This window comes from Tyto alba, unplaced genomic scaffold (assembly GCF_018691265.1).
Source record: "Tyto alba isolate M040663 unplaced genomic scaffold, T.alba_DEE_v4.0 Super-Scaffold_17, whole genome shotgun sequence".
Lineage (NCBI taxonomy): Eukaryota > Metazoa > Chordata > Aves > Strigiformes > Tytonidae > Tyto > Tyto alba.
The window spans coordinates 21,569,136-21,590,316 of NW_024881279.1; the positions used below are offsets into that span (position 1 = coordinate 21,569,136).

At 60.6% G+C, this 21,181-nt stretch overlaps 2 protein-coding genes across 6 annotated transcripts; one reads left to right on the forward strand and one right to left on the reverse strand.

Moving 5' to 3' along the window:
- The first annotated feature begins 1,427 nt into the window (after positions 1-1,427).
- On the forward strand, positions 1,428-7,178 carry FCHSD1 (FCH and double SH3 domains 1). 2 transcript variants are annotated; one of them, XM_042790288.1, is made up of 19 exons: positions 1,428-1,504; positions 1,760-1,857; positions 2,130-2,175; positions 3,024-3,097; positions 3,366-3,510; positions 3,580-3,716; positions 3,800-3,863; positions 3,959-4,087; positions 4,247-4,369; positions 4,461-4,556; positions 4,642-4,749; positions 4,837-4,941; positions 5,168-5,395; positions 5,482-5,565; positions 5,681-5,837; positions 5,968-6,173; positions 6,276-6,372; positions 6,456-6,523; positions 6,698-7,178. In XM_042790288.1, exons 1-19 carry the CDS (start codon positions 1,481-1,483, stop codon positions 6,761-6,763), a joined length of 2,055 nt encoding a protein of 684 aa, XP_042646222.1. In that variant the 5' UTR covers positions 1,428-1,480; the 3' UTR covers positions 6,764-7,178. The 2 variants fall into 2 exon arrangements, with proteins under 2 accessions (XP_042646222.1, XP_042646223.1); XM_042790289.1 differs by lacking the exon at positions 1,760-1,857 and having other exon boundaries at positions 1,430-1,504.
- Positions 7,162-20,933, reverse strand: RELL2 (RELT like 2). 4 transcript variants are annotated; one of them, XM_033006552.2, is made up of 8 exons: positions 20,461-20,933; positions 17,003-17,216; positions 15,229-15,294; positions 15,085-15,151; positions 14,576-14,764; positions 9,843-10,413; positions 8,145-8,187; positions 7,162-7,867 (listed from the first exon to the last, which is right to left on the reverse strand). In XM_033006552.2, the coding sequence occupies exons 1-7, from the start codon at positions 20,695-20,697 to the stop codon at positions 8,146-8,148; spliced, it is 1,386 nt and encodes a 461-aa protein (XP_032862443.1). In that variant the 5' UTR covers positions 20,698-20,933; the 3' UTR covers positions 7,162-7,867; position 8,145. The 4 variants fall into 4 exon arrangements, with proteins under 4 accessions (XP_032862443.1, XP_032862444.1, XP_042646224.1 ...); XM_033006553.2 differs by lacking the exon at positions 20,461-20,933 and adding an exon at positions 17,949-18,403; XM_042790290.1 differs by lacking the exon at positions 20,461-20,933 and adding an exon at positions 17,693-17,941.
- Positions 20,934-21,181: the final 248 nt, after the last annotated feature.

Genomic DNA, 21,181 nt, shown 5'->3' on the forward strand with positions numbered 1-21,181 from the left:
CGCCGCCGCCGAGCACTGGAGGGACGTCATCGAGGCTGGGGTGATTTCCAGCCGCTGGCACGCAACGGCACGCTGCGGGATGGAGGAAGCGGACGTCAGGCAGCCATCGGAAGACAGTTGTGAACCGCAGAGGGGCGAGTGGGGCTGTACATGCCCCAAGCGTGGGGCAGGAAGGAGGCAGCTGGTGGCCAGCCCTGTGATGTTTGGCCCTGCTCCACTGCAGCACCCTGGGGGGCACAGGGCACCCTGCCTGCCCCCCCCCCCCCCCATCAGGACCAGATGTCTCCAGGGATCAATCGCTTTGATCAGGCTGACAAGCCAATGTCACGGTGTAAATGGGGCCGCCCTGCATTGTCCCACTCTGCCATCCCCTTCCTGACACCCAAGTGGGTGCTGGGTGGTCCCCGGTCCATTTTCCTGGTCCCTCCTGCAGCAGAGGGGCCATGGAGGGGAATAACAGCCCCAGCGACACAGCGCCAGCCCAGCCTCACGCATCAACACACATCAGGGGAACCAGGATGTGTGCATCTGAACCCAAAAATGTCAGGGAAAGAGCAAGAAGGGGACAAAGGGGACAGCGGGGAGACCCATGAGCTCTGCAGGAATCACAGGCCGAGAAAAAGCAGGACAGAAAAATAAGTGAGAGCTGAAGGGGACGGGAGGGGGATGAGAAGGGGATGGGAGGGGGGACATAAGGAGCAGGTGACGGGTGGAACAAGGGCTGGCTGGGGAGCCCTCGTGGTTCCAGGTGTCCCCCACCGAATGCCACCGCTCCGCACTGCGCCCATGTCCCCACGGCAGGGTCCTGCCACGCTCTGCATCCTCCATGTGACGTGGGACCCCACATGCCCCTGCGGCTGGGGGCTGAGGCCCCACTGCCCCACGTGCCCCCACACTCCAGGACCAGTGCTCCCGCACCTCATACGTCACCATACCCTGGGACCGCTCCCCAACATTCCCCGCGTCCCTGTGCCCCAGCACTCCCCATGTCCCCCTGCCCAAGGACATGGGCCCCAGTGCTCCCCATCTCCCCACCGCCCTGTGTCCGTGTCCTCCTGCCTCTGCATGTGCCCATGTCCATCTCCCCACGTGCCCGTGTCCTCCTGCCTCCCCGTGTCCCCGTGTCCGTGTCTCCGTGTCCTCCTGCCTCCCCGTGTCCCCGTGTCCGTGTCCTCCCGCCTCCCCATGTCCCCGTGTCCGTGTCCGTGTCCCAGCGCTCCGGCGACACACGCAGCACGGACCGCTAGGCGGTGCGCGGTGGTATCTCCTCGAGGGGGGGGGGCGTGTCTTGCCGCGCGCGGTGGGCGGGGCTTCCCCGAAGCGAGGCGCGGCTTGCTGCTAAGAGGGGGCGGGGATCGGTGGGTGTGGCTCGCCCGGGAGGGGGCGGGGTCACGCCGGGGGTTGGGCGGGGCAAGTCCCGGCAGTTCCGGGCTCCGCACACGCGGGGCGTGGGCCGGGGAGCGGGGACCGCAGCGCAGCGATGCAGCCGCCGCCACCGCGCAAGGTGAGCGTGGGGCTGGGGGCGGCGGGGGACGACACCGGCCCGAGCGATCGGGAGTGGGGGAGTGGGACAAGGGCCGGGACCTGCAGCGGGGATCGCGACTCGCCCCCGGCGGACTCGCCCCGGGGCTGGGATGGTGGCCACCGACCCCTGCGGTGGTCCGCGGGGTGGGGGGCAGTGGGGACCGGTAGCGGGGCCGCATCCCCAGCCCGGCCGGGGCCGCCGCGACCCCGGGCGCTGAGCGGTGCCGTCCCGCAGGTGAAGCTCACCCAGGAGGTGCGGGTCCACCTCCTCGAGCAGCTCTCGGGCCTGCAGGGCAAGCAGCAGCGGGACGCCGAGCTGCTGGAGGACATCAGGTAGGGCCCCCCCCATGCGTGGGAGGGGGGGGTGTGGGGTGTGTGTCTCTGAGTTGAGACCGGCCAGCTCATGCCACGTGTGGAGCGGCGGCCAGCCTGCCAGACACGGCTCACCTTGAGCCTGCCGCGTCGAGGTCGTGGGCTCCATCTCCCGCGGAGGTTGGCCGGATGGGGACAGCCCGGTTGCAGGGTGGTGGCCGGGGGGGGGGTGATGGCAGGGGTGGCCCATCCCTGCCCCTCTCCGTGGGTCCTCGCCTGCCCTCTCCCCACAGGTCCTACAGCAAGCAGAGGGCCGCCATCGACAGAGAGTACGGGCAGGTAAGGAGGTGCTGCCGGTTTTGGGACTGATGACCGGGGGAGGCAGGAGCACCGAGCCCTGACCTTCCTGCATGGGGTGTTCCGGAGCAGGACACAGCCCCACGCAGGCCATGGGCAATGTCAGGAATTATCTGAGCAAAGCGGCGCTTGCCTTCGTGCCAGCCACGGAGGGCAGTGGCAGATGGGCTCAGCATTTTCCCTGCCGGAGGCGGGGGGGGAACCAGCCATGTTAAGGCACCCACTGGGGTGCTTGCTGAGCACAGCGTGGCCCAAACCTCAGGTGTTTTGGGGGGCCTGAAGGGACCTTGCTGGGGGAGGAAACCGCTCAGCACTGCTGGGTCATCGCAGGGCTCTGCTCTTAAATGTCAGAGCCTGGGTTTGCTTCGTGAGACAGCCCCGCAGCATCCCTCGGGGACACTCTGCAGCAGAGATGCCCTCCCCGCTCGCCTGTCCCCAGCCCGTAGCCAGGTGCCACGCCACCCACTCTTCCCTTCCCCCCTTCCCCTGGGCTGGGGGGGACCATCTGGCTGTGCTTGGCTTTGCTGGGGCCTCCTCTACTCTCCCTCTGCAGCCAGTGTCCCTCGCTGGTGTCCCCTTGCCAGTCCTCTGTCCCAAAAGCCACAGCTGGAGGGGGGTTGGTCTTCTCATGGAAGAGATGGTTTCCCTGTGGGAAGAGTGATGGTGTCCCAGCTGACACTGAGCCACTGTGGGGTGTGTGCCCCACATGCTCTGGGGACACCCATGGGGCAGGCAGCCAGTGTGGGGGAGCCCAGTTTCGGCCCCGAAGCGGGACAGCAGGGTGCTGGGGTAGGGTTGGGGAGTGCAGGTGATGACCGGTCTGTCCGCAGGCACTGCAGAGGCTGGCGAGCCAGTTCATGAAGCGAGACTGGCAGCGGGGCCGCAGCGAGATCGGTGACTCGAGGTGGGCTGGGAACTGGAACAGAGATGGGGGTGAGGGAGTGGGGCTGGCTGTGCCCTTCTGTGGCCCTCCCAGCTGGGAGATGCCTCACGCCAACTAGGATGTGGGTGTCCCGGGGATGCAGCCCTGGGTGGGATGTCCCCGAGGATGTGGTACCCGCCTCTGAGGGGACTGTAGGGGCTGGGGCGCTGGCTGTCCTGCTGGGCATCCCCGAAAGCTGGCGGAGAGGCAGGAGAGCACCCTACCCTGTCTTAAATCCCTGTGCCCGCAGGAGCGCGGTCGCTGTCTGGAAGGGTGTCATCGAGGGGACAGCGCATGCCGGGCAGGTCCGTGTCACCGCCTCGGAGAGCTACCGCACCCTCGCCACAGAGGCCGCCCGGACCGCCCGCCTCTCCAAGGAGCGGATGCTCAAGAAGGTACTGGGGTGAGGATGTGCGCCCTTTCCCAGGCAATGGGGGTGCTTGTGTCTCTGACGCTCCCCACAGGGCATCGAGCGGCTGCAGAAGGCGCAGGCGGAGCTGCTGGAGACGGTGAAGGAGCTGGACAAGGCGAAGAAGCAGTTCACCCACCTCCAGCGGAGCAGCGAGGTGGCCAAGGACAAGGCGGCCGACGTAGAGGCTCGGTGAGCGGAAGGCGCCGTGATTGGGGGCTGCTGTGGCCGTGGGGTAGTCTCACATCCCCCCCTCCCCTCTCCATCCTCCCCAGGCTCCAGAAAAGCGACCGGAGGATATTTCACACCAAGGCCAGCCTGCAAAAACTCAGCGCCAAGGTCAGCAGCGCGGGGGGCTATCAGAGTACCCAGGCAGAGGGATGCAGCGGGACATCAGGTGGTGGCCCCCCACCCCATCACCAATGTCCCGGCAGTTCCTGGCGCGGCTGGCTGAGCACTCGAAGCAGCTCGTGGGGGTGCAGAACGAGTACAGCTTCGCCCTGGTGTCTGCCACCGCCCACCTGGAGCATTACCGGCGGGTGGAGCTGCCCGCTGCCATGCAGGTAGGAGCTGCCCGGACCCCCTGCAAGAAGCATCTCCCTGGTGCAGCAGGGAGGGTCAACCCCGTGTGGGGTCAGAGGTGGCTGCCCTGGGGGTTCAGGGCTGCTCCCCAGGAGGCTGCGGGCAGTGCTGGGCTGGTTTCCCACCCGTTTTCCCCCCAGGCGCTGGATGGTGACCTCTACGAGCGGCTGCGGGAGCATTTGTCGGCGGCCAGCCGGACGGAGGTGGAGACGTGCCGGGCCACGCGGGACTGGTTCCAGGGCGTCACGGAGGCGTCCGCGCGGGTAACAGCACTAACAGCATCCATCCTGGGAGCTGGGGGGGGCAGGAGGGGACGGGCGAACCCCCCAGCTCCACACTGCTCCCCTGCTGCAGGTGTGCCGGGAGCAGGACCTCCTCCTCTTCCTGCAGGACCACCCCGCCTTTGCCCTGGCCCCCGAACAGCGCTTCCAGCTCGCCGGGGTGGAGGAGGTAGGTGGCAGGGCCGGGGGGGACGTTACGGCGGGGATGGGCCCGCACAGCGAGCCGCTTCTCAGCCACCCTGTCCTCCCCCAAGGTGTGCCTGCTGCCACCGGGGGACGATGGGGCCAGCCTGGAGAAGGAGGCACGGCGCTGGGCCACGCGGGTGGCTCGGGACCGCAAAAACAAGGCACACAGTGAGGAGGTGGGTGCTGCCCTTCCCTGCAGAGCATGGAGGGGGCTCAAGGATGGGCTTTCCCTACCCTGCCCCAACCTGCGGGTGTCCATCCAGGTGCTGCAGCGGCTGGAGGCCAGGCGGCAGCAGGTCCCGGAGGCAGAGGCAGCCGCTGTGGAGCGGCGGATGGAAGAAGCAAGGGAAAACATCCGAAAAGCGGAGGTGGGTCCCCCAGGCAGGAGGGTCTCAGGGCAGCTTTGAGGTCTGTCACCCCTGGTGTAGGGGACGCAGGGATGGGGAGATGTGGTGGCTGCGGCTGCAGTGCTGGGGATGCTCTGCCACCGCGGCAGCCACGCTGGGGCTGGGGGGGGGCTAGTGGGTCTTGCTGGGCTGTGTCCCCACCCCATCGGTGTCCCCCTTAGACGTTGACAGGGTGTGTGTCCCCCAGGTCAGCCGGGTGAAGGCAGAGGCACGGCTGGCGCTGCTGCGGGCGGCAGGGCTGGATGTGGATGCTTGGCTGGCGGGGGCCGTAGTGGGGACAGGCGAAGAGGCGCCCGCAGGGCTGGAGCTGGCTGAGTTCGATGACTATGACAGTGACGAGCTGGATGAGGACAATGAGCCTGGCCCTGCTGCCCGCACCTACCCCTACACCTGCCGGGTGATCTTCGGGTACCAGGTACAGCCATGGCTGCCTCCCTCGCCCTGCCTGCCTGGCGCCGGCACCCTCAACCTCCCTGCCACTTTGTCCCCTGTCCCCTGCAGGGCTGCCAGGCGGATGAGCTGTCCATCACCCAGGGCGAGGAGCTGGAGGTCATCGAGGACGGTGATGCAGAGGAGTGGGTGAAGGTGGGAGCAGGCTGAGCCCACCCACCCCATAGTCGGGGGGGGACACATTTCAGAGGTCCCCAGGGCTGTCCCTGCCCCGGGGACTGGGATGTTCACGTGTTTTCTGCCCCTTCAGGCTCGAAACAAAGCGGGCCAGGTTGGCTACGTCCCTGAAAAGTACCTGCTGTCCCTGGGTGGCGAGCCGGGTGCTGGGGCTGGGCCCCCAGGACCTTCTGCCCTGCACCGCCAGCTCTCCAGCATCATGGCTGCAGAGCTGGTGCTGGAGCCCGGAGGTAGGTGCTGGGGTGTCACCTCCTCTGGGGAAGGGGGACAGATGCACGGGGCTGGTGCCCAGGGGATGCTGAGCCCCTGCAGCAGCAGCACCGGGGCGATGCTGAGCCCCCCACCACGTCTCCCTCACAGCCTGGCTGGTACGAGCCCTGTACGACTACGAGGGGCAGAGCCCCGAGGAGCTGAGCTTCCCTGAGGGGGCCATCATCCGGGTGCTGCCCCACGCCCCCGGCGAGGTGGATGATGGCTTCTGGACGGGCGACTTCGATGGCCGCATCGGCGTCTTCCCTTCCTTGGTGGTGGAGGAGCTCACCGGGGGCCAGGGGGCAGCTGGGCAGGTCAGTGGCAGGAGGGTCACCGTGTCCCCTCAGCTTCTGCCAGGGCTGCTGGTGGCTGGACGCCCTCCCTGCTGTTCCCACCCGTCTTGGCTATCTTCACAGGAGCTGCCATCGCCGTCCCCGCCACCCTTCTCCCCTCCCGGCCTTGTGCCTGGGACCAGCTTGTCCCTCAGCCCCTCTCCTGAAACACCCCTGGGAGGTGAGTGCTGGGGGGGGGCTGGGAAAGGGACTGTGGGGGGGAAGGCATGTGGAGAGCGGGGCTGAGCTGCTGAGCCCTTCCAGGTTGCAGGCAGGATGGCACAGGCAGCGGGCAGAGCTCTCCGGACCTGGCAGCCACCCGCCTCCGGCCGGTAAGCCCCATCACAGCGATGCTGTGCCCTGCCCGCCCCCCCTCCAAAAAAAAAAAACCTGCTCCCAGCCCTCCCGTAATGGGGGATGGTGCCACCCGTGTGCTTTGGTGGGATCTGAAGCGGGGTGAGCAGCCTTGACCTGTTGGCCCTGCCTCTTCTCTCCTCTCTCCACAGCTCCGCGCTCCCCCGCCGCCGCCTGGCAGAGCCCCTGAGCCCGAACCTGAGCTGCACTTCAGCTGACCCTGTGGGTCCCCCCTCCCCGCTCCCCAAAAAGCTTCGCCTGACCAAGCCACCACAGGCTGCTGTCCTGGCAGCAGCGGCTCATACTGCCCCGTGCCCCGAGCTGGTCTCTCTGGGGGCCACATCCTGCCCAGTGCTGCTTGGGGAGTGGTCCTGCATCCCTCTACGGCATTGAGCATCCTGGCAGCCCCTTTATCAGCGTGTTTGGTGCTACGGCCGGGCCCATCTCACCCAGCTTGTGCCTCTGCCCCTTCTGCCTGGCATCACTCATGCACCCCCAGTGCAGCCCCAGTTCCCCAGAGGGGCTCAGCCCTGGGGTTCTGCCTGCCCCCGGGGCATCTCCCCACAGACAAGAGTTGGGTGGGTGGGGGCTGTGCCCCAATAAAGCCAGTTGCCTCTGCCGAGGGGTTCAGCAGCTTTAATGGTTTTAGCTTGTCTATGTACAGTGCGGTCACACACCAAAGCTCGCTGCGGGCACAGGTGCTGTCCGCTGCCGGGGTGTGATCCTGCCCCCCAGGGCTGAGCTCCGGCCCTTCCTGAGCCAGGACAGGGCTGGAAGCTCCTCTCTCCTCCAGCATTTCTCAGGGACCTGCAGGGTCCCTCGCCGGTGCAGGATTTGTGCCTGTGACCGCCCTGCGTGACAGGGGTGCCCGGGGGTGGGGGGGGCTGTGCTCTGCGCTGGGTGTGCCGGGTGGGTGGGGGCTCAAGCCACTGCCTCCATCCCTGCACGTCGCTGCAGCCCCCCTCTGCTGCATCCATCCTCCAGCGCTGGGGGGCTGCGGGGGCCAGGTGGGCAGCGGGCACCGGGTACTGTCCTGCCCCTGCCAGGCCCGAGGCTCGTCGTGCGTCCTCCCCCGGGGGGGGGTCTCCAGGGTGGGTGCAGTGGGTGGGGTTCCTGGTACCTATTGCCAATGGGATGAGGTCTGGCGCCGAGTGCAGTTGTCTGTAACGTCGGCGCGTCGCTCCGGCCATGCCAAGCGTGTAGCTGCCCACCTGGGGCCGGCTGCCCCACGGTTCCCCCCCCGGTGGCAGATCCCCCAGCCTGGCATGGGGGCCAGGGGCCGTGCACCTCCCATCCATGCTCCAGCCAGGAGCGGAGAGGAGCTGGAGGGAGAGGAGCAGGATGAGGCTCGTCCCTGCAGCCGTGGCATCTGCTGCTAGCCCAGGTCAGGCTGTCCTGGCCCATGTCTGCCCGGGGCTGGCAGCCAGCAGTGGCTGGGCACGCAGGCAAGAGGACCAACCCTCCTGGAGAAGGGGTTGACCCTCTCTCCACCACCCGGCTGTGACTCACGGGGGCAGGGGCACTGCCAGGGCTTTCCTGCCCCCCCCACCACCACCACCACCCTGGACATCACCCCAGGGGCTGGGGACAAGCACTCACGTCACACAGTTGCTCCTCGGTCCTGCACCATGGCGCTGGGCTCCTGTGGGAGGGAGGAGGGATGTGGATATCAGGGTGTGGGAGTGCTGGGAGGGAGAAGGGGACAGGGTGGGGGCTCTGATGTCCCCAGCAGTCAGGCACAGGCACAACCCCGCTGAGCTTGCAGGAGCTGATGACAAGACAGCCCCATCGCCTGCAGAACATGTTGAGCAGCCGCTACCAACCCTCGTGGTGGCCTTGGCTGGGGCCTAAAGGGACAAGGGATAGTCCAAGCAGCACCAGGACTTGGTGGCAAACATCCCAGTGAGGTCCCATCACCATTCTCCTGGGACCCTGTGTCCTGGAGCATGCTGAAGCAACGCGCCAAAGCCTGGCGCAGGGTCTGAGGACAAAGAGGAGAAAATCACAGCATCCCTGGACTTGCCTTCCATGCCAATCTTTCCCTGGAGATCAGAGGGGCCGTCGCCACCTCCTGAGGTGTAGTGAGCCACGGGAGAAGGAAGAACCTGTTGCTACCTCTCCAGGTCTCCAGAGAAGAGCTGCAGCCCATTGGCTCTGTCTGGCGTGACTGCCTTGAGCTGCCCTTCATAGAACAGCTCAAACCTCCAGCCTGGAGGAGCCCAGACCTTTCCAGTCCGGGCACCAGAAAGCAGAGGGACACAATAAACACAGCGTGTCCCTGCTTTCTCCTTAGCCTACATGTAACTAGGCACTGTTCTCCAGCCTCACCTTGGTAGGGTGACACCAGACCAGGTGATTTTCTCCAGTCTCCTCCCATGAAAATCATCTTTCCCCATCTGCAGAACCCCATGAGTGAGTGAAGGTGTTGGGTGTCTACTGCCACCACTGACAGCATCATTTGCCCAGTGGTAACAGCCCAGAAGCAGTGGCAGGGAGCAAATCCTGCAAATTGGGGGCCATCAACAGTCAAACAGATGATGTCCTTGCCAGTGCTACCCTGGAGCTCTCTAGCACCTCCAACAAGGTGGTTGGGTGGGAAGGTTGGAAGATACTGGGGTGCTGGCAGCCCCCCAGCTCTGGCCAGGGTGGACTGTTCTCCTCTGAGTACATCCAGCATCAGCCCCTCCAGGGCAAGGAAGAACAACCAAGAAACAACTGGTTGACTTCACCGTTTCCTAAACTTCAAGGCAAGAAGGCTCCTGGAGTCATCTGTCCCTGCCATGTTGAGCCCCAGCACTGCAGCGAAGCTACAGTTTTAGGCAGACCAAGCTATGTGAAGCAGCGGAGTTCCCTCAGGTCAAGAAAAAGTGATCCCAATGGATGTCCCCAGAGAGCCCAACCACAAAGGAAAACTCGTCCCTTGCCTGAGGGGCAGCTGGCAGCAGATCTGCAGCATCTCCCATGCAAGTCAACCAGTGACCTGCCTTTTCTCCACAGTGCAGATACCAGCAGGGTGGGAACAGTCACGGTGACTCTGCATGCCCCAGACATTAGAAAACGGATGAGAAAATGCAGTCAAAAAAGGTAAGCAGAAACGGGTGGGGCAGGACAGGGCAGGTTCCACGCTGCAGTCGGTCTGGTGCAAGCCTCGGCTCGCCTGTCCCCCCTGCACAGCTCACACCACTGCACTTGTGCTGGTTGATCTTCTCAGCAGCAGGATTTGGGGTGCTGTGCCACCACCCTTCAAACCCTCCAGCCCAGGGGACCACACGGGGACAAGGAAGAGGAGGAACCTACCTGCTGCCCCATGTCCTCCACTCCGGGCTGTTTTCTGCTGCTGTCATCTTGTCCCAACTCCTCAACCTGTTCGTGCAGGCTCAGGCTCCCATGAATATCCGACACTTCATCTGCTGATCCCAGTCCGGTTTCCTCCAGGCAGATGCTGGCTCCTTCCTGCACCAGCTCTCCCGGGATGCTGGGACTCGACCCTCCCAGCACCCGATGGCTCAGGAGCTTCCGCTGGCGGCTCGCGCTCCCAGGAGCGGTGCCAGCATCCTGCAGCGAGCCCGCCACGCCAGACCCCTTGCCCACCCGTCTGCTGTCACGAGTGCTGGAGCTGGCTGGTGTGTTCAGGGCTGGAGTGGTGGAGCGGCTCTGCTCCCCGCCCTTGCTGCTCTGGGCACCCTTCTGGACGGCTCCGTTCTGCCGGCCACCCGCGGGGACAGTCCCATTGCGAGCTCGCTCCCGCTGGAGCCGGTCGCTGCTGTGCTCCAGCTCCTCTGTGCTCGGCTCCTGGCCACTGTCAGGCAGGGGACCATCCTGCTGCTCGTGGAAAGTGGGTTTCTTCCCGATGTGTGTGACACGAAACCTGGAACGGGGGCAGGACGGATCAAAATCCCTTCCCTCCTCTCTCCCGGCTCTTTTTCCACCTTGCCTGCAACTCCAGCCTTGGATGTCCTCTCTTTGCGACGGACTGGTGCTGATCTCCAGCCCTTCAGACCCATTCAACACCACTGACCCCCACACTAGCCATGCCCCTTCCGACTTCACCTCATTTTTTCCTTCATTTTTGGCAAAACAACTAGAAAAATAAGGATGAAAATGTCAGTCTATATGTTGGCTGGTGCAGACCCTGCCATCCTGTCCTCCCTGCAGCAAGATGGGTCACAGCTCTTGGAAATGCTCCGAGATGCAACCTGGACAAAAGGGGCTTATATAGAAACTCGGGTAATGATTCCGAAGGTGAAATGAAAACAAGCTCAGCCTGGTGAGGAAGGGATGGCCATGCAGAGCAGCATGGATGTTCCACTCAGCAACTGACTGCCATCAGGGGAACGAGAGCCAAAGTTTTTGGCAAGCAGTACACCCTGAGTGTCAGGGACAAGTTTTCAGCAGAGTGAGCTATATTTAGGTACAGGGATCAAAAGCCTAGAGGAGTTGTTTGGCTAAAATCTACCACAGCACATTGTGTGCCATCCCCTAGAGTGATGAATGGTACCTGGGTGGTTCACCAGGGTTCCACTGCGTCCCAGGTAACAGCTCAGAGCTCCAGGGCAGGCAGGAGAACAGCTGCAGAAGTTGGTCTGACACCCACAAAGGATGCGTTTATAATCAGAGGTGATGCAATATTGCACATGCAGAGAGGAAAGAAGTTAGGGACCTACCATAACTTTGGGATTTATGAGGGGTAGCGCATAGGCAAGGCCTAAAAGTCTGTATTGCAAGTGAGCTGGTTGTGAGTAATGCTGTGACTCCTCTTCATAAGCAGAGCAAGCCACTGCTGGACCAGCAGACGGGACATCGCTTCCACGGTGAGCTGGAGTCCACCAGCCAAAGAACATCGATCCCACCACAGAGACCTCGTGCAGCCACGACTCACTCAGCAGCCACTCTCCCTGCACTTGAGTCACATGCGGAGAAGCTGCAGGTGGCCCTGGCTCTGCTGAGGTTCAGCTGCGAGTCAGCACCAGGGCAAAATATAATTTCAGCAGCAAAGTTCAAGCACCGCTGGGTGGGGTTGAAAGAAGAACAAGACCCGAAGGTAAAGCACATGGCAGTACAGCCATTCTGAAGGAAGAAGCTGAGAAGAAAGGTCTGAGAGATAAGAATAGATGCCAGATGAGATGCCAGAGATGAAGGAGACCACGATCAGGCTGAGGACCTGGCAACAGTCTGTGGACAGTACAGACCCCTCAACATTGCAGTCGGCAATGCTGCTCATGATTGGAAGGGTCAAGAAGATAAATGCTCCAACTCCAGATGAGGGACCCACAGGACCGCTCAGGTCAGGCCGAGCAGCAGCAAATGTGACCTTTCAGGTCTATCCAGATATTTGGAGACAAGGCACCAGTGCTGCCATTTGGGAAGACCAAACAACGTCCCAGTCCCAAAGAGGGATGGGGAGGAGGCACGAGTGGCAGGATTGTTTCTCCATAATGACATTGAGCAATGTCAGCCTGGAAGAGCTGGGAACCGATTCAAAGAGCAGGCAGGGTTCGGACTGGAGGGGGCACAAGAGGTAATGTAACCAACCTCTGGATGGTGAGGGGAAAGGAAGGAGAGCGTTGGCTGCCTGCCTAGTCAGCATCGCTGAGGCATTTGATTCAGTAGGACGTGATGTGCTGCAGCTGATCAGGCTAGGGACAGAGGGTCAGACACAGATGCTTTGGTGGTCAGGGTCTGCCACTGACAACAACTGGTTTAGGGAAAGCCCTAAGATAAATGGTAAATCATTCAACAATATAACAGTACAGATCATATAGCCCTGATTACCTTGGAAGTATAGATTAATCGAGGTGCAAAAAGCACCCAGGAGGTCTCCGGTCCAACCCTCTGCTTGAAACTGGGCCACCTCCCACCCCCAATCAGGTTGCCCAGGGCCCTGTCCAGTCAGGATTTGGAAATCTCCAAGGATGGAGATCCCTCCACTCCTCTGGGCCCTGTCCCAGGGCCGTGCCATTCTCAGGATGAAATAGTTTTTCCTTATGTCTCTTCCCTGGATTTCTCCTGTTGCAGCTTGTGGCCTCTGCCTCTTGCCTTTCCCTGTGCATCTGTGAGAAGACTCTAGCTCCAGCTTAATTTAAACTCTTCCCACCCATTTGAGTAGTTTTAGAGAGCAATTAGATCTCCCCCTTATACTTCTGCAGGCTAAACAAACCCCGTTCCCTCAACAGCTCCTCATATGTTCCAGTTCCTGATGATCTTTGTGGACCTCCACTAATCTCACTCCTTTAAGCGATGATCCTATTGCCTACTAGACAGGGACCAGACTCAGTCAATGAGCTGTAGGTAAGAGGGAAGGGGACTGGACTCTCAACCACTCTTGCCAAGACAAATAGCAAAAAAAAAAAAGAGAGAAACAAGACCTGAGGATTGCAACAGAAGAGGTGAATTAAAGGAGCTTCTGTATGTAGGATCAATCATGAGTCAAAGTACTTGGTGTGCAATAGACATTTGTAGCAAATAAGGGCAGTCCTAGAAAAGGCATCCAGGATCTGAAAGAGAAAAGGGGCCAGCTTGGAAATGAGAACAAGAATTTGGAGGTAGTTTTGTACCTCATGGGCACGTAGGCCCCTTAGCAGTTGGACCTTATACCAAGGAGATTCAGGAAGTGGAAATTTTTAAAACACAGCCTTGGAGAAATGTAATGACTGTCCTGTGGAGGAGGCTCTTGTGACACAGGATATTAATAAGGATAAAGAGAGAAAACCAAGATTCAAGGGAAGGTGCCTTTAGGAGAGAAGACCATCAGAAGATGACACTCAGAGGTGAGTGAGAGAAGTCTGAGGAGAGCGTGGACAAAGGACACAGAGGAGTGGATGGAGCTGGGCACCAGCCAGGGAATGAGATAGCTGTGAATATACAACTGTGCATAGATCTGGCTTACCAAAACCACCACCAAGGACAGGTGACAGCAAAGGGCGAGGAGGAAGCCAGAAGCTGTCAGTCTCCAGAAGGTGTGATCTTAGCTGGGCTTCAGCAAGGGGAGGTCTGGTGTGTCTGTTCCCTTCAGCAGCTCCCCACAAATCCCCCCAGTTCACCTCCCAGCTGAGACTCCTAGCTGTGATGGTGGAAAAATCCACACCCCCCCAGTGCCCACTCTGGCTCAACATCACCAGGACTGTCTCTCTGGACTACAACATGCAGCTTCATCAAGGCTTAAGGCCCTGAATGAAGAAAGATCTGCCGCAGGATCTGAGCACAGCAGAGCTTTGTGTCTCACCAGGGTGGCCATCCAGGGACCGGCAGCTGCTTGTCACCCTGCCCCAGTCACCACTGCAGGAGGGACCCGAGCCCTGGAAGACTTTGTTAAAGGTCTTGTGCATGCTAAACCTTTCTGCCGGGGAATGGAGCAACCTGGGCAGACTGCAGATTGTACTAAAGATTACTGACTACACAGAGACCACAGGCAGCTCAGGAAGTCCCTTGAGGTGAGACCAGGCAGGGACTGGAAAAGTATTTGTGGGAAGTATCAGGTACACTCCTCTATTCTTATATTCCTGCCATGACATCTAATTACAGTCATCGTTGGAGACAACGACCCAGAAGAGCATAGCCACTCTTTCATCTGACGCTTGTGGCTGATAACTTATACCTGGAACCTGCTGTCACCTCCTGCCCCTCCTAATGAGATCCCTAAAACCTGGGGTCACTGCCCCTGTTGGGCAGCAAGAGCCCTGCTTGCACATAGCTGGGCTTTGAGAGGACGTGGATTTGGGGCTCTGCCCAGCTCTGAGTCAGCAGTACAACCCAGGCTTGAGTCACCTTCCCGGAGAAGGAGGGAAGCCACTGGTGCATCATGGCCTGCCACATACCGCAGGCATTTCCAGGTGCAAGAGGCCCCTGGGTTCTCAGGACTCCCAGCTGCAGAGCTACAACTGGAGCATCTAAATGGGGAAGAGCAAGAGGGTACCCTGGCGTGGGGCAAGTGAGGAAGGGAAAAGGAACAGGGGAACTGAGAAGACTCCCCGCGAAGCTTGCCTGCTCCATCAGAGCAGATGGGCCGTGTCTGGCAAGGGTCATGGAAGTACCTGCCCACTGAGAAGACAGTGGTCTCTCCAGGATGCATCCTGCCTTTGCCATCCTTGGACCGTCCTTGTCGATGCAGTGGGTGCCTCTTCCTCTTGCTGCAGTGGATGCAGGGGGCCTGCGTGGAGCCCAGATGCACCGTGTGGTGATGTGGGGGGCCCCCGTCCTGGCTGTTGCGGTGGGGACAGAGGCTGCGATAGAAGGACAGGACAGGTCGTGTTATCTGAAGGAGACTTCTCAAGCTTGGTGCAGCCTCACTGCAGCAAGACCTGAGAAGCAACTACACTGGAGGGGACCTCCGGTGAGGACAGGAATGAGGAAGAGCTATTCCCCCTGACAGTGGGGTGAAGCACCCATCGCAACCCTCAGGGGAACAGAACTACTTGTTGGGAAGATGCTTTATAAGAAGCTGGAAAAGGGCTGGCTGCAAAGTCTCCAGGCTAAGGTGATACCCAAAGGCTGCTTCTCCCTTGCTCTGCAGGAGTCACAAACTGCTATAGGCTTCCCTCACCTGGGCACTGCCACTGGGATGTCCCCTTCATTGTCCCCCAGCATCTCCTTGAGGGCCTCTGCATTTGCTGAAGAGAGAGGGAAAAAGGAATGCATCAGGCAAAGTGGTCAGCACGTCTCCAGGCCAGCCCTAGGAAATGCTCACCTTCATTTTGGATGATGCATCTCACAATCTTCTCCACGGTGTCCTCGTTCAGCTCGTCCTCTTCATCTGAAAAGAGAAAACATGGCACTGAGGGATGGGATTCAGATACTCACCTCACCAGTTCCTCCCCAGGAGGAGGGAGAGAGAACCTCTTGGCAGAGAGGTTGGATAAGCCTCATGTCCCCTGTCATTCCGGAAAGCTCCTGGGGAACACCAGATCCCTCACCCTGGAAAAGAAATGGCTGAAACAGCAGTCGTGTGCAGGGAGACAGGGGTTGTGTTGCTGCTTCAGAACTGGGGAGCATCACGAGAAGCGAGTGGGAAGCAGGTTTGAAACAAGTTGAAAGAAGAGGCTCCTCGTGGGGACAGTCCAGTTCCTGGCGCCCCTGGCTGCAGAATGCTGCGGTTGCTAAAATTCTCCAAGGGTAAATGGGACAAGTTCACAGAAAAGAAACCCACTGGGGCCTGTTAAATACAGAGAAACCATCTTTAACGGAGAAAGCCCCGGAGCTACTCTCTGTTAGAAGCTTAAAAGAGCATGCTGGGGAAACTTGGCTCGGTGTCTGCTCCATTGTGGTATTTATCCCCAGCACTCATCGCAACCTGCTTCTGGCCACTGTTGGAGGCAGGAGGCTCGGCTGGCTGGACCTTCAGCCCATTCTGCAGTGTTATATGGTCCTGTGAGCAGGTCAGAGTTGTGGTCTGGTAAGCAGCTGCCTCAAAGAACATGGTCAGGGGCTGCCGCTGCACTCCTTAAAGCCCACAGAGATGTTTCCCTGGGCTGTGGCAACTCCAGCAGGCAAAGCCAATCCTGGAAGGTTCAGACACTGTCTCCATGTCATGTGCAGCCAAGTCGTTGAAGCCAGAGGAGCATATCCGAGGCCACCTGGAAGCTCCCGCTGCATCCGCAGGGGAGCTGGGGGAGCCGCTTTTCACTCCCATGCACGAGAAGTGGCAGCGGGAGGTGTTGACCCTCCCAATTGCTGATGGTGGCACAGAGGAGCCGGAGGAGTTTCACAGCACCGTTTGGCCATTTTCAGGTAAGGAAACAGCTGGAGGATTGCGTCTTCTCCATTTCAGCAGAGCACCATGAAACCACCAAACAACAGAGCTTTCTTGGACTGAGCTCTGGCTTGCACCCCGGCTCGACACTGCACTAAGTTCCCAATCCTACTACCTGAGAGCCTGTTACGGTGGCCTGAAGGGATGGAAAAATCCATAAATGACCCCTTCCAGTGTGGGGCAGAGATCACAGCAAACACCCCTATTCCTCTGGGCTGCATGAGCACAACAGGGACTAGAAGGGGACATGACCTTTAGCAGACACCATGCTGGCCCCGTGCCGAGCCTCCTAACACCAAAGGGCCAGAGGGCCAGCTCGTGCCCTGGCTGAAGGATGCTTTCCTTGTAGGGGACATGGGTTATAATTCAGGCACCGGGGATTCGGCAGGTCCTAGCTGTTCATCAGAATTATCTTTTGGTGATAACGCTGCTTTGGGAAGGCCCAGATGCTGGTTCCTGCCTTCCTGGCACCACCAGGCTTCACCAGCCTGCGGAGCCAGCAGATCAGAGGGCTCTCTGGGCTGCACACTCCTGATCCCTCGGGAACACTGTGCTGCTCTCACTGCCCCATTCCTTTTTCCCAACCCAGCAGCATGTGACAGGTAACCCTCCCACCCCCAGCCCACATCCCAGAAGCATATTTAAGGAGCATTGGTCCACATGAAAGGCAGTGCCCGAGCCCCCACCGAGCCCCCATCGCCCCAGCACTCACTGGCCTGGAGCTCTGCCAGCACGTCTTTGTTATCTGGGTCGAGCTCGTCCCGGAAAGTCCGGCACCGGTAACCCTTCTTCTTCAGAACATGGCAGATCAGGAAACCCACCAGCCCCATGATGAAGAAGACAAGAACGAGGAGGAAGACCATAGACAGGCTGTGCTGGGGGTCTGACTCCCCATCGTCGGTGCTGTTCTGGTCTGACATGCGGATCTAGGAAAATGGGGAAGGCAGCTCAGAGACCCCGGCGCTCACCTCCCGACAGGCTCCCCGTGCCCATCCTCCTTTTCCTCCTCTTCCTCCTGCCCACCTGGGGCAAGAGTCAGCTCCCTGCTTGGGTGGGCTCGTCTCTCGCCCCACAAGGTCCAGCGTGGTGTGGGGCCCCACGGAGGAGAGGGCAGGCTGGAGATGGCTCCCCGCGGTCTCCCAAGGACACCGCCGCTCCGCACGCTCCCAGCAAGAGGCATCCCAAGGGCAGCGGTGGCGGCGGCAGCATCCCCCCGGGCCCACCCAGCCCTGGGCTGGGGTGCTTCCCCGTCCCTTGTAGACGGCTTCCCAAGGGCACCGGTGCCCCGGCCTCCCCCGGGCTCTGCGGCGGGCAGCATCACGCTGCTCGTCCTTGCGGGAGAACGAGCATCCTCGCCGCACAGCCCCGCTCCCCCCCCCCCCCGGCATCCCTCGCTACTCACGGCCGAGGGCCTCCACCGGCAAAGGCAGAGGCAGGGCAGGCAGGGAGCCGCGGCAGCCGGAGGGCCGAGCCTGCCGGCAGCTCCCGCATCGTCCGCCCGCAGAACCCAGCTCAGTCCCTCCGCCCCGGCTCCCCGGGGCTTTCCCGGCTCCCTTCCTGGGGGGGCTCAGAGCTTGGCCGCCCGCTCGCCGGCTCCGCTTCCCGGTGCGGGCAGAGTGTCCCCCGGCCGTCCCCTGTCCCCGCTGCCGCGGCGGTACCTGGGCCTGCGGTCCTCCGCAGCGCTCTCCTCTTCACCTTCACCTGCCTCCTAGCAACCCCGCATCCCCACGGCTGGGGACCGTGGCGAGCATCCTCCGGCCCCCCGGCTCCCAGCTGCCTGACTTCCTCGGGAAAGAGCCAAGCTGCTTCTGGCTGCCGCGGCAGCCTGCCGCTGTCTGCCAGCCAGAGCACCCGCCTGTCCCGACCCCGGAAAAAATCTCTCCGAAGCGGTTTCAGCGGATGAAGGTGCAGAGAGAAGCTCAGGGAAACGCCGGCAGCTGCAGTGGGGAGCAAACAGGAGTGCCGCTCAGGGAAGCCGGGCGCTGGCAAGCTGCTGCCCGCCCCGGGGCAAATAACCTCGCCCGCATGTAAGCCAGCCCCGATTTCTCCTGACACCCTCGTTTCTGAAGCTCTCGGTGATTTTTAGAGCGATGAGCCATGGTGATGGGAGGGCAGAGGGGTGGAAGTGGGTCTCAGCAAGACCAGGAAGCGGTCCCACACTGGTGTGGGCGGGGGGGCAGAGGGGTGCAGACACCCACACCACGATCACAGCACTGAGGAGACAGCGGAAAAGGAGCCTCAAGAGACCCTGAAGCCCAATGCCCTTCCCCAGGCCAATTGTCTCTCCCTTCTTCCTGAAGAAGAGTTGGATAAGCTGTTCAAAATCTCCAGCCATGGCAGTCTGACGACCTCTTTCTCCATCTCCACCACATTACCCTCACTCTGGGAGCTTTCAACCAAATCTCCCTTCCTACTGCAAATTAGACTTCCTCCTCTCAGTCCCTCGCCCACCCACCAGTTCTCCACTCAGACCTTGAGAAGCACAGGAAACCCTTAAAATCCCTCCCACCCCATCTCTACTGAATATCTATATAAATATTCTCTATCTATATAAATATTATAGTCTATCTATAGATCTCTTAGTGTATCTATATAAATATTCATTTGTAGGAGTTCTCCCACCACACTCTGTGTTGCCATGAGGCAACTCCTCCAGGCTTTCAACTATGTGATGATGAGAGGTCCTGTCCTCCTCCACAAGTGACCAAGCATCAATTCGCAGGAGCCTCCTCCATCACCGTGACTTCAGGAGGTCACCGCATCGTAGGTGCCACCCATCTGTCTGCTGTCCAGGCAGCGAGACCAGCCCTAAAATGGACCAGCTACGTCAAGCAAAGGCCACGGGCAACAAGACTTACTGCTCCTGCCATGCACTGCTAGACCTCTCCTCTCCTGACACTGGATCAACAAACTGCGAGTCCCTGTTGATCAAGACCTTAAAAGCACTTCATTCCTTGCCCTTGTTTCTTCGAAGTGGGGGACCTTGCAAGCCTGAGTTTCTGCAGAGTCCTGAAGGGATCCAGTCATGGTGAGCTTATTCCCATTTTCCTCGTGCCCACGCACGTTGTCCTGCACAATAAAACTCTCTTTCTCCTCCCGGGCATTCCCGCCCACCCAACACATTGCTGCACTCTACCCCCGCTTCCAGCCTTCAACCGTGCTGAGAGAAATGAGCCCAGGTTGTTCAGCCCTCCCCGCTTCAAGGGAAGATTTTCCCACAGCATCTGGTGTCAAAGCATTTCCACAGCCTAGGGGGCACAGGACGGTGCAGCAGCCCCCCTGGGGACAAATCCTGGCCTCCATGGGGTGAACCAGAATGAGGAGTGGACTCTGCTACCATCAAGCCATTCCCTCCTGGCTCTGCAACTGGGTTATCCCAACTGATAGTGTTCCTCTTCCTGATGCTCCCCGCTGGGCACCATGTGCCCTTGGTCTCTATCCTGCTTCCACCACCTCAACCTCAGCATCCTTCCTGGCTGCTCAGTACTTGTCCCACTGCGGGACCCAATTGGCACTTTAGTGGCCTTATCCCACAGAGGTGACCCAAAAATGACACCACGGCTCCTCTTTGCCCTGAGACCAGCCAGCACGACTGGCAGGAATGCACACAGCTGAGCTCTCCCTTCCAAACAGGCTGGTCATGTCCATCCTGGCCAGTGGGGATGGTCCCCACTTGGGACTAAGCCCCACACCGTGCCGGTGAGGTGCAAACACGGCTGCGGGCTGGATGCTCGTGGCATGTCCAGAGGCTGGGCTCTGTATCCTCTGTATCCTCCTGACCCCATCCCAGCTCCTGTCCCCATCCTGGGCAACCCCACCGGCCAAGGCTGGGATGGAATGGCAATCTGGCCACAGCCCTGGGGCAGGCAGCTGCCTGCTTGCCTGCTTGCTGCCTGCCCACTGCACTCACCACTGCCACCCCCCCTGCCCTTCCTCCCCAGGTCACCCACTCAGGGCTCCCCAGTAGTGCAGGCGTGAATCCTGGAAGTCCTTGGAAGCTTCGGTGCCTCTTGCAACATTGCCTGGAAGCCCTTAAATTTTAAGCCACCAGGTTGAGAGGTAGCCAGGGAGGGAGGGGACAGAGCAACCGAAGAGAGGGTGGAGGGACAGCACCGTCCCCCATCGCCCCGGCCCACGGCTGGCTCTGGTCCCAGCATATTGCCACGTTACCTCTCGTCCGCTCTCTTCCCGCGCCTCTTCCGCAGCCATTATGACAGACGTCACCCCGTGAACAATGCGAACGCGCCCACTCGGGGGACCGTCCGCCCCGGCCCTGCTGGTTGTCCACGTGGCAGCTAAACAGGCCAGATTGCCCGGCTCCAGCAATCCTGTGGGCAGGCTCCTCCTGGGGTCTCCACTACGATCCTCAGCCCAAAAACCGCCATCACCTCTGCAAAAACGCTGCATCCCATTGTGTCAAACACTCTCAACCCTTATTTAAGTTTTTTAAACACCCCCAGCAAGCTAATGGCCTTTAAACCACAGCGTGTTTTTGATCTCTGAGCAAAAAGAGGATCTAAAAGTATCCCTCTCCGATGCTTTCTTTGCACTGCTCCAAGACCTGCTGAAGATGCCCGGAGCAGCGACCAGCTTCTAGAGAGCGAGCTCAGCTGGCAAAACAATCCCCACTGGAGGCAAGGACGTGTTTGCCCCCCTCCTCACCCCCTTCCCTCAGCCAGGCAGCTCGGCTGTGCCGCTCAGGCGGCTCGGTGGCCCCGGCCGGACGCTATCTGGTGGCAGCACCTTGCAGAGCGACGACCGGGCTATCGTCATGCCGAGTGAGCAGCCCCCACCGAGACGTCAGCATGCTCCACGCATTTGCTGCTACACCCTTGTTGTTCAGCAGGTTTAAAGCCTATTTATTTAAGATGGTGGGTGCTGAGCTCTGGGG

Excerpts from the sequence above, each read along its gene's own strand:
- FCHSD1 (XM_042790288.1), top strand. The coding sequence starts at position 1,481 with ATGCAGCCGCCGCCACCGCGCAAG. Across the intron at positions 2,176-3,023 it reads TCGACAGAGAGTACGGGCAG|GCACTGCAGAGGCTGGCGAG; the intron begins GTAAGGAGGTGC and ends GTCTGTCCGCAG. Across the intron at positions 4,088-4,246 it reads AGCTGCCCGCTGCCATGCAG|GCGCTGGATGGTGACCTCTA; the intron begins GTAGGAGCTGCC and ends TTTTCCCCCCAG.
- RELL2 (XM_033006552.2), bottom strand. The coding sequence starts at position 20,697 with ATGCAGCGTTTTTGCAGAGGTGATGGCGGTTTTTGGGCTGAGGATCGT. Across the intron at positions 15,295-17,002 it reads GCTGGCAGAGCTCCAGGCCA|ATGAAGAGGACGAGCTGAAC; the intron begins GTGAGTGCTGGG and ends TTCTCTTTTCAG. Across the intron at positions 10,414-14,575 it reads ACTGTCTTCTCAGTGGGCAG|GTTTCGTGTCACACACATCG; the intron begins GTACTTCCATGA and ends CCCCCGTTCCAG.